The sequence below is a fragment of the Corvus hawaiiensis genome, chromosome 1 (genome assembly GCF_020740725.1).
Source record: "Corvus hawaiiensis isolate bCorHaw1 chromosome 1, bCorHaw1.pri.cur, whole genome shotgun sequence".
Classification (NCBI taxonomy): Eukaryota; Metazoa; Chordata; class Aves; order Passeriformes; family Corvidae; genus Corvus; species Corvus hawaiiensis.
The window spans coordinates 96,191,238-96,202,111 of NC_063213.1; the positions used below are offsets into that span (position 1 = coordinate 96,191,238).

General features: G+C 68.5%; 1 protein-coding gene across 1 annotated transcript; it reads right to left on the reverse strand.

Annotated features, from left to right (window-relative positions):
• Positions 1–341: 341 nt before the first annotated feature.
• Positions 342–8,317, reverse strand: RAPGEFL1 (Rap guanine nucleotide exchange factor like 1). Its single transcript, XM_048317606.1, is given in 18 exon segments — positions 342–870; positions 1,519–1,576; positions 1,861–1,925; positions 2,014–2,101; positions 2,314–2,364; positions 3,102–3,192; positions 3,271–3,449; positions 3,533–3,655; positions 3,788–3,885; positions 3,973–4,140; positions 4,322–4,422; positions 4,458–4,469; positions 5,004–5,101; positions 5,173–5,323; positions 5,786–5,864; positions 7,805–7,895; positions 7,897–7,968; positions 7,970–8,317. Coding segments are annotated over 18 exon segments (1,929 nt in total). The 5' UTR covers positions 8,249–8,317; the 3' UTR covers positions 342–745.
• Positions 8,318–10,874: the final 2,557 nt, after the last annotated feature.

A 10,874-nucleotide genomic window follows, 5' to 3' on the forward strand; every position in this document is an offset into this window, starting at 1 on the left:
CGAAAGCAGAGTGGCACCACTGGGAAGAAGTTCCCTACTCTGTGCCGAAACGCTGCTGAAGGCCCGTGATGAGACGACTGAGCTGGGCTACACCGCCCGTTTTCCCTTCCGCCATATTGAGAAGGTCAGCTGGATACCCCCAGCAGCCGCCATGTTGGGAGGGTTGACGGGAACAGTGGCGGCCGCCATGTTTAGAAGGTCAGATATTGGCTTCGCGTGGCCGCCATCTTGGAGAGGTCGGATCCACCCGGGCAGTACCGAGACCGTGACGTCATCGACAGCGATGCTGTGACGTCACTCCCATCGTTACCTCAATCCCTACCATGACATCAGAGACAGGCGCCGGGACAGACTTTTATTGGGGCTCCCTGCCCCACCCCCAGCTTGACTTTTTTTTTTTTTTTTTTTTTTCCTCCTTTTTCTTAAAAAATAAATGTACAATTCCAGACAGCGGCAGTACAAAATATACACGTCTGGGAGGGGGGCGGGGCACACATACAAAAATAGAGGGGACGGGGGGGGGGGGGACATGACCCCCTCCCCCGGGGGCCCCTGTGCCCCAGCCAAGGGAGGGGGCGGGGGGAGAGGGGGATGCGCCGGGGGGTCCCCAAACCCACCACCCACCCCCCCCAAGGGTGGGGGCAGCACCCAAGGGCCGGGGCTGGGCAAAGTGCGTCAGTGCTGGGGGGCTCCGGGCCCCCCGGGGGGGTTCCCGGGGTTTGGGGGTCCCGGGGTGGGTCCCCCCTCACTGGCTGCCGGGCTCCAGCTTGTAGGAGAGCTCGAAGAGCAGGTTCTGGTTGTCGATGACGCGCAGCTGCCGCACGTAGGCCTTGGTCTGCAGCTGGGCCGGGGACGCCTCCAGCTCCAGGCCTGGGAACGGCCCCAGAATGGGGGAATGGGAATGGAGGGATGGGGATGGGAAAGCGCAATGTGGGAAAGGGGGTGTGGCAGTGGAGGGGATGCAGGGATGGAGGAATGGAAAGATGGAAGACGGCAGTATGGGAATGGGGATGTGGGAATGATGATGGAGGGATGCAGGGACAGGGGTGGCAAGGCGGTAATGGGAATGCAGGGGATGTGGGGGTGGAGGGGATGCAGGGGTGGGGGATGGGAAAATGCAATGTGGGAATGGAGAGGTTGGGGATGGAGGGGATGCAGGGGTGGGGATGGGAAAATGCAATGTGGGAATGGAGAGGTTGGGGATGGAGGGGATGCAGGGGTGGGGATGCGGGAAGGAAATGGGGATGGCAACGTGAGAGTGGGGATTGAGGGATGGAAGAGGTGCAGGGGATGCAGGGCGAAGGGATGAGGGATGCAGGGATGAGGATGCAGGGTGAAGGGATAAAGGGATGAGGACGCAGGGATTTAGGGATGCAGGGACATGGATAAAAGGTGTGAGGAGGCTCTGGCCACATCCCCATCCCTCAGGGCCAGCACTGCAGGCTCAGGCCCGTGTGGGCCCCCCCAGCAGTGCCCCCCTAGCCCTGGCAGTGCCCCCTCCCCGTCCCCCCCACTCACAGAGGGGGCCGGCTCCGGTACTTTCCGCACGGTTTCTCACTTTCTCGGCGATGCAGTGCTGGGGCACAGAGAGACCCCAGAGTCAGCCCCAGCCCCCCGAGACCTCACCCAGTCCCCCCAGGGACCAGCAACCCCCCCAGGAGCCTCCTGCACACCCCCCACCCTCAGGGACCCCCTCCCCCAGGATCCTGTTCTGCACCCAGGGGACCCTGAACCCTCCCACTCCGCCCAGACAGGGGAGCCCCAAACCCTCTTGGGGGGTCCTCCAGCCCCTCAGGGGAGTCCCCTCTCCCTTGCCCTCACCCTGGGGGTTCCTCTGCCCCATCTCCCCCTAGAACCCACCAGTTTCTCCACGTTGACCAGCCCATCCAGGAGGGTCTTGCTGCCTTCGTGCAGGAAGGTCAGATCTGGGGGACAGGGGAGGTGATGGGGAGTCCCGTGGGGTGTCAGAGGGACCCCAAACCCCCATGGGGCAGCCCCTGAGCCCCCCCTCACCTTTGAGGATGAGCGGCACAAAGGGGATGAGGGGCGGCTTCATCTTGGCCAGCACCTCCCGGTAGGTCTTGTGGTTCCTGCAGGGGTCCTGGGGGGGAAAGGGGGGTTCAGGCTTTAGGGCAGGGCTCCCTGGGGGTGCCCTGGTTCCCCCCCCCCATGCAGATGGCCATGGGCATGGGGCTGGTGGCCTGTGGGAGGGGGGCAAGGACACCTTGGGAACATCCCCTGCTCCCCAAACACCCCCAGGGGAGGCCTGGGGACCCCCCAACACCCGTGGGAGCCCCCACACCTCTCACCCACCGTCAGGTTCTCAAACTTTCGAAACAGGTTCTTGAATTTCCCTGGGAGCTTCTGGAATGACAAAAAAACGGGAGGGTAGGGAACATCCAGCGGGGTCAGGGAGCACCAAAGGGGTGGGCAGAAGCATCCAGGGGGTTCTGGGAACACCCAGGAAAGGGTCAGGGAGCATCTGAGGGTGTCCAGAAAGGCCCAGAAAGGTCTGGAAGCACCCAGAGGAGTCCTGGAAGCACTGGGGTGAGGGTGAGGTGGGGTCTGAAAGAACCCAGGAGAGGTCTGGGAGCAGCCAGGTGTGGGCATGAGCATCCCGAGGGTCCTGGGAGCACCTGGGCAGTGTCAGGGAGCAGCCAGGGGTGGTCTGGGAGCATCCAGAGGGTCCTGGGGAGCACTGGTGAGTGGTGTGGGAGCATCCAGGGGCAGTCCGGGAGCACCCAGAGATGTTCTGGGAGTACTGAGGGGGAAGGGAGCTCCTGAGGGGTTCCAAGAGCACTCAAGGGGGATCTGAAAGAACTCAGGAGGGGTCTAAGAAGCAGCCAGGTGTGGGCATGAGCATCCCAAGGGTCCTAGGAGCACCCAGGTGGTGTCAGAGAGCACCCAGGGGTGGTCTGGGAGCATCCAGAGGGTCCTGGGAGCACTGGAGGGTGGGGTGAGAGCTCCCAGAGGGAAAAGGGACCACCCAGGGGTGGTCTGAGATCACCCAGGGAAAGGGTCAGGGAGCACCTGGCGGTGTTCAGAAAGGCACAGGAAGACCTGGCAGCGCCATGGGGGTCGGGGGGCCCCCCAGCCCTCACCTCCCAGGTGAGGCGCAGGCGGCTGACGGCGGCGTTGTTGAGGCCGATGACGATGGCGTAGAACGAGAGCATGTCCTGGTTCTGCTTGCAGCTGGTGGGGGACAGCGTGAGGGGCGGGCTGGGCACCCCAGGGACCCCCCAGCAGCCCCTCCCCGGCCCCCCCACTCACATGGCAGCGATCTTGATGAGCTTCTTGAGCAGGTGGGCGCGCTTGCCCAGCCCCTCGCAGAGCAGCAGCTCCGTGCCCACCCAGTGCTGCACTTCACTGCAGCGCTGCAGCAGCAGCTCCAGGTTCGCCGTCTCCCGCCGGCCCCGCTCCCCGTGGAACACGTAATCCACGAATTCCAGCTGGGGGGACGCACACGTTCCATCAGAGCCCACCCCCCGCCACAGCACGGCAGCTCCCCCGAGCCCCCCGAGCCCCCCAAAACCTCGTGGATGCAGCGGAAGAGCTCCCAGTGGAAGGCTGTGAGGTGGTTGGCGACGTCCTCGGGCTCGGCACGGTGGATCTCGGTGTCCCCCGGGACCACCTGGATCTCCTCGGGCAGTGGCACCTGCGAGGGGACACCGGATGGGGCACTCAGGGGGTGCTGGCCCCGGGGGTGGGAGCGTCCCCCCCGATCGCGGGTGCCAGGTGCCGGGAGGGGGACGGTCCCTGCCGGGGTGTCCCCCACCACGGAGCTCACCAGGGAGTCGAAAGTGTCCCTGGTGCAGGCGAAGAGGTGGCTGTTGATGCCCAGGGTGGTGAACACGCACTCCTCGCTGGGCTGCAGCACCGCTTTCTCTGCCGCGGGGCACAGGGTGGGGTCAGCACCGGCCGGACCCCCCAGCCCCGCCCGCAGCCCCCCACCACTCCCGGCCCCCCGGGCACCTCCGGACGAGGCCATGGTGACGAGGATGAGCGCGTCCCCGCGGGCGCTCTGCTCCTCCGAGTACTGGAGCTTCTCGGTGACCGAGGCCAGGATGTCCTGCACCGAGGCCGAGAGGCGGCTGCGGATGGTGACGTACGAGTGGTCGGGCATGTAGACGCGGCAGAAAACTGGGAGAGGGCGAGGGGTCAGCGCCGGGCACCCCCACACCACCCCCGGCACTGCCCACCGGGGAAACTGAGGCACGGGGAGGACGCTGAGCAGACCCGGAGTGGGCACGGCCCCGTGCAGAGGCTGGTGGGTCATGGAGGGGATCCCAATCCCCCTCAGCTCCCCCCCACAGTCACTCACTCTCGTCAGAACCCCGAAATGCCACCCGGGTCTGCAGGCAGGAGTCGATGCGTCGGAAATGCCGGAACAGCGGCTTCACCTGCTTGTTCGGGGGGGGGCGTCTCGTCGGCCACCCTGAGGGGGCACAGGACAGGGCTCAGGTGGGACCCTGGACCCCCGGGGCTGCACCCCGAGACCCACGGGGTGCCCCGGCAGCCCCCACCCAGGGCCTCCCGCATGGCAGGAGGGTGGGCACGGGGAGGGCACTGGGGCACGCTGAGGGTGGGCACAGGGGGAGGGTGGGCAGGAGGGTGCCGTGGGGAGGGGTCCGAGGCTGCGCACGGCGAGGGCATAAGGAGGGCACAAAGGTGGAGGTGAAGGTGCAACCGGGAGGGCACCAGGAGGGGGCTGCTACTGACCCCTCCAGCCCCTGGGCACCCCCAAGGGCCACAACTCCTCGTCCTTCTTGAGGACTCCCTGACCCACAGGGACCCCCAGGACCCTCTGCCCTCCCCTGGGACATTCTGAACCACAGGGAACCTCAGGACCCCCTGTCCTCCCTGAGAATATTTTGTCCCACGGGGACCCCGGACTCCATAGGATTCCCTGCCCTCCCCGGGAACCCCTGACCGATGGTGACCCCTGGTCCCCCAGGCACCCCTGACCACCAGGGGACCCCAGGACCCCATGACCCTCTTCTCACTTGAGCTCCACGGTCTCCACGAGCTGGTGCAGCTTGATGATCTCGTCCTCCAGCTCATGGTAGAGGGACGTGTCCTTCATGATGAGCAGATAAAGCTCCTGTGGGGTGAGAGGGGTCAGGGCCGGGGCTGCAGGGGACTGCTGGGGGGACACGGGAAGGGGACACCCACCTTGATGACCTTCCCGGCGCTCTCCTCCTCCTGCAGCAGCCCCTTGTAGGTCTCGAGGAAGTGCAGCAGCACGGCCAGCACCGCCCGCTTGCGCTGCAGCCCGGAGCCCTCCTCCCAGCGCGCCGGGGGGCTGCCCGCCGCCAGCACAAAGGTGGCACCGTCAAGGAGGTGCCACGGCAAGGAGGGACCCTCGGCCACCCCCCAGCACCCGCTGCACCGAGGGACCTCATTTGAGGGTCCTTGTGCCCTCCCTGGTAGCACCACAGTGCCCAGCTTGCACCCAAACCCGTAGCCCACCCCCATGGCACCCCCATGGCTGCTCCTGTGAGCCCCCCATAGCATCCTGCTGCCCTGCCCATGTCCCACTCCTCCTTGCAACCCCATGCCCATCCCTTTGTCATCCTCATGGCTTCATGGCACCCTAGTAGTGCACGTGCTGGTGCCCTCCTGGTTGCACCCTCATGCCAGCTCTTGTGCCACCACCATGTCCCCTTCATAGCCCCCTTATTCCCACCCTCACTGCACCCCAATACCCTCCTCATGTCCAGCCTCCGACCCCTCCTCACCCACCCTCGTGCCCACCCTCGGGGCCCCCCAGGACCCTCCAGGATATTGCTGGTGCAGCTGCTGCAGGAAGCGCTCGGTGGGCAGGAACAGCGAGTGGGTGAGCACGATGTCATCCAGCAGCGACTCTGGGGGGACAGGGGGGGACAGGGGTGGGCACCCTACCCACAGAGCCCCCCGACACTCCCGGCGGCCCCGTGCCCGGCGGGATGGGCGGGTGAGGGGAGCGATGGTAATTCGCAGGGTGACACCGGGAGAGGCCGAGCCCCACGCGAACCCCCCCGCGCCGGCGCTGACTCAGGGCCCGCTCCCAGCCCCGGGGCAGCCGGGCCCGGCCGAGCCGGTGTGGGGGCAGAGGCGCCGGCAGGGCGGGACCGGGGCCGCGACGCCCCGGCACACCCGGCAGCCCCGTGAGAGCCCGGCCGCGGGCACAGCAGGACACGGCGCAGGGAAACTGAGGCAGGCAGCTCGAGGCACACTGGGTGGGTGCCACAGCCGGGCTCTCCGGGGCAGCACGGGTGGCACCACCCTGTGAAGGTGTTTTGGCAAGGCCAGGTGAGCCGAGGGCCCGGGTACCGGCGTCAGTGCCCGTCAGAGCCGGCATCAGTCACCGCCACGACCTTTGGACACGGCACCGCTCCCTCGCCCGGCACCAGCGCAACCCTCGGCCCCGAGCGGGTCCCCAGCCGAGGCCGCCCAAGCAGCTCTGCCACGTGCCCAGGGGATACTCTGGTAGCCCTTCAGAGGCCCAAGGACCCGACTCACAGAGGGGCCATGCAGACCATCCCCCCAGTCACCCCCCAGCTGTTAACCCGGTCACGGATCCGTGCCAAGCCAGGGCAGAGGGTCCCCTGGCACCCCTGCACCGGGCAGAGCACCCATGGGGCATCAGCTGCTGCCGAAAGCAGGACACGGCAGTCTGGGGCACAGGGACAGACGGGGGCACCGGCAGCATGGGGGGTGCAGGTACACGGCCCCCACCTCTCCCAGCCCCCCTGCCCTGAGTGCAGCCCCTTCCCATGTTCTGCCTGTGGGGCAAGAGTTGAACACTCCCCCATCCCTTTGGGCTGCAGCCCCCTGCAGCCCTGCCTCAGTTTCCCCATCCCTCTGCAGCACTCACGCTGTACCCCAGAGTCGCAGGGACGTTTTCCCAAGTCGGGACCCCCCATGCTGGCTCCTGCTCCCTGCCAGCTCGAGCACCGCCAGGCCTGGCAGCGTGTTGGTGCAGGCAAGACCTGGTGCTGCCAGTCCCAGCTCGTCCCTACCCGAGGGCTCCTCGTGTCAGTGGTTGCACCCAATCCCGGCCCTGGCATCACTGGAGCAGGGGGCTGGCGGTGCCCTGGGGTCCCCGATGGCCCCTGGTCCCAGCAGCCGAGAGGGATTGGCCGGAACAGGGATCCCCATGGTGTGGGAAGGCTCCCACCCACCTGCACCCAACCTGGCTCCCACCCAGCTCTGGCACCAAAAGCACCCCAACACCTGGGCACGGGGAGCCGTGGTGGGACAGCACCGGGAGGCCTGTGCCGGAGGAAAGGGGCGTCCAGCCCACCCCTCCCCCCTCCACTGCAGCTCCCGTCGGGGCTAATTTTAGCACCAGGAGGATGTTGAGGACCATCCAACCGGGAGGTGGATGCTGCAGTGACTGCCGGTGCCCGGCCACCCCCGTTCCCCACCGAGCTGACGCTGCCATTGAGCTCATATCCCCCGCCAGCCCCTCTGCCGCGGTGCCTTGCCCAGGGAACTCCTGCCCACCCCGCAGACTCCTGTCCACCCCGCTGCCACGGGCGCCCTGCCCCGGCGGGGACCCGGCCTTGACCTTGTCACCCCAACCGAGCACCGCTGTGCCCTGTGCAGGGCCACCCGCCTCATCGGGTACCGGGGTCCCGCACCCCGCTGTCTCCCACCGCAGCATCCACCAGCGCATCCCCCCCGCAAGCAGCGGCCGCCCCCGGTCTCTCCTCGCTCCGCCGCATCGCCCCCGCGATCCACGCGCTCCCCACCCCGGGCACCCCCGCAGCCCCTCCCGGGGGTCCCGCAGCCCGTCCCGTGGGGTTCCGCAGCCCCGTACCTGCCCCGCAGCCCCTCCCGTGTGCAGCCGCCGGCAGCCGGTCGAGGAGCGCGGCCAGGAGCCGCTCGGGGGGGCGCGGGCGCGGCGGGGGCGCAGCCGCAGCCGCAGCAGCACCGGGCGGCGGGCGGCGGCTCCGGGCTCGGCGGCTCCCGGTCCCGGTCCCGGTCCCGGTCCCCGGTCCCGATCGCGGTCGCCGCACGGTGACGGATCCTCAGGGGAGCGGAGCGGCGCTTCGGGCGGCCGCAGCTCCAGCCAGCGGCCCTCGCCCCCCGGCACCGGCCCCGCGGGCCCCGCCGGCTCCTCCGGGGAGGCGGGCGGGCGCGACAGGCTCTGCCGCCGCGGCGCCGGCACCGACCCCGGCCCCGGTACCTGCCCCGGGGGGGCGGCGGGGCGGACGGGCAGGTGCGAGCCCGGCTTCTTCAGCAACTTCTCCAGCGGCTTCATGGCCGCCCGGGCGCGGCGGCGGCGGCGGCTCAGGGGCCCATCGGCGGCGGCGGCGGCTCCGTTCGGCTCCGCTCGGGCTCGGGCCGCGGCGCCGCTCCCCGCCCGCCCCGCACCGGCTGCGCGTTGCGCCCGCCCCGCACCGGCCCCGCCGCGGCCCCGCCGCCAGCACCGCCCCGCCCCGTTACGGCCCCGCCGCCGCCGCCCCCGGCACCTGCCCGCCCCTTTCCCCGCACCGCCGCCGCCCCCGGCCCCGCCAACGGCACCTGCCCGCCCCCTCGCCGCACCACCGCACTCGGTACCGAACCCGCCCCGGAGCTGCGGTGACAGCGGCTCGCACCCAGGACACGGTCACCGCCCGCTTCCCCGCAGCCCCGCACAGGTGATGCATTACCGGCCCCGCATCCATCTCCCCGCATTCCCCCCTCGCATCCCCGGGGTACCGCCACGCGCGACCTCCCCACCACACCGTACAGCCTGGGGGGACACCCAGCCCAGAGTCTGTCACCCCCTGCTGTCACACACACCGCGGCCGGGGGGCGCAGCCCCACAGCCCCCTGCCACGTGCTGCCTCACACGCCCGGCACACCCCCGTGCCTGGTCCCCCTCGCACACCCACACAGCTCCCCCACGCCAGCCCAGGGGCACATGGCACCGCGCCCCCCCCTACCCAGTGCTGCCGCTCCCCAGTGTCCTCTGCACGGAGGGGCACATTCCCAGCTGTGGGGTGACCCACCCCCCGGACCCCCAGCCCAGCTCTCTGCACCTGCCGCAGTGTGGGAAAGGGCCGGGGGTGGGTGCGAGACCCCCCACCCTGGCATCCCTGGGGCTGGGTGCCCCCGCGGGCAGGGCGGGCAGGTCGGGGTGGCTGCCAGACCCCCCCTCTGCCGCCTGCCAGGCCGCAACGGGCCCCGGCGTGCCGGGGTAGGTGCCGGGGCAGGTGCCGGGGCAGGTTCTGGGGCAGGGCAGGGCAGGGCAGGGCAAGATGTGGCGCTTGCCTGGGGCTGATCCTCCTGCCCCGCACCCGCGGGATGCTGAGCACCCATCCTGCCCATGCCCACTGCCCCCAGCCCCACCTTGCACCCTCTGGACACGTCAGCGGGTGAAAACAACAGCGGGACAGACCCTGTGTCCTCCTAGTCCCGTTCTCCCGAGTCTATCCCCCTACAAACCCACGGCCCTGCGGCAACCCCGGGGTGGGATGGCGGGCAGCGGCCGGGGGGACACAGCAGGTGACCCCATGGCCTTTGCTGGGCCGCACTGCCCGGGGGGTTCGGGGAGGGATGGAGGAACGAGGGTCCCGGCAGCTCCCGCTTTGTTCCCGCTTCGCCTCCACCCGGCAGTTGCCTGGCAACTCCATCCATGCGGCTGCCAGAGAGCGGCAAAACACGTCCCCACATCCCCACATCCCCACCCGCGGCTGCACCGAGCCCTGTCGGGATGGCACAGCATGGCATGGCCCGGCACATCCCTCCTCTGTTCCTCCAGCCTCCAGCGTTCAGATCCCCCACATCCCATCCAACATCCCCAAAAAATCCCGCTCTGTTGAGCTCCTCCATCCCCTTTCCCCACGGCATCCGGGCAAGGGTTCCCGAACCTGGGTGCAGGTGGTGCTGCTGGCCAGGTTCAGCCACGCAGAGAGGGGCTTCTCCTGACAGCAGGAGGGGAAACTGAGGCACGGACAGACCTCACTCACTGGTGGCAATGGGGATGCACTGGGCCACACGGGCAGGAGGGACCTGGAGCACTGTGCCATGCTGAGGGCAATGCTCCCCCTGGGAAAGGTGCCCCAGATCCGGCCCATCCCATCCCCTCTCCCCAGCTCGGCAGGGACGGGGGCACTGCTGGCGCAGAGTGAACTATTGGCTTAATTAATTTGCTGTTATTTCTCCTAACGAGCCGGGATCTGGAGCGGGCGCTTCCCTCGGTTGCCAGCCAGCACATTCCCCCGCCCTGGCAGTGAGCCGGGGGTGCAAAGCCTCCAGGCACCGCTCAAAACAGACCGTGTGTAGGAGGGAAAAATTACACCCCGGGAAAAATCCCTCCCCAAGCCAGCGCCTTAACCCACTTCCCAGCTGCAGCGCTGGGAGAGGGGAGTCAGACATTTGGGGAAGGGGAGAACTGCCAAGAGATGGGGGCAGCTCCTCCATTAGGTCCCTGTGAAGGGCTGAGCCAAATCCTGGACCATGCTCAGTCCCGATCCTCCTGCCAGGGAGGGAAACTGAGGCAGGGGCGCTGGGGAGGGATGGGGCAGCACAGCAGTGGGAGCAGGAAGGTGATGACTCCTACTGCTGCTGCTGCTGGAAGGGCTCTGGGACCCCCACCCCACTGTCAAATGGCCTCTGGGACCCCTACGCCACTGCCAGCAGTGAGAGCAGGAACTGGGGAGACCTACAGAGAAGGGAGGAAAAGAGGGTGGGATGCAAAGGGGGGAGTTGGGGTCCCCCCTGCCCTCAAAGCCGCCCTTCCACTGTGGCATGGGCAAGTCCCACCAGCATCCTTCCCCCGCCCAGCCTGGCCGCAGGAGGGCAGAGCTCACCGTGATGCTCCGTCCACAGGATCAGGGTGTAACAGGAGTGGGGTACATGCCCCCCACCCCTATTTGGCGTGGGCAGGTGGGCGGGGGCCT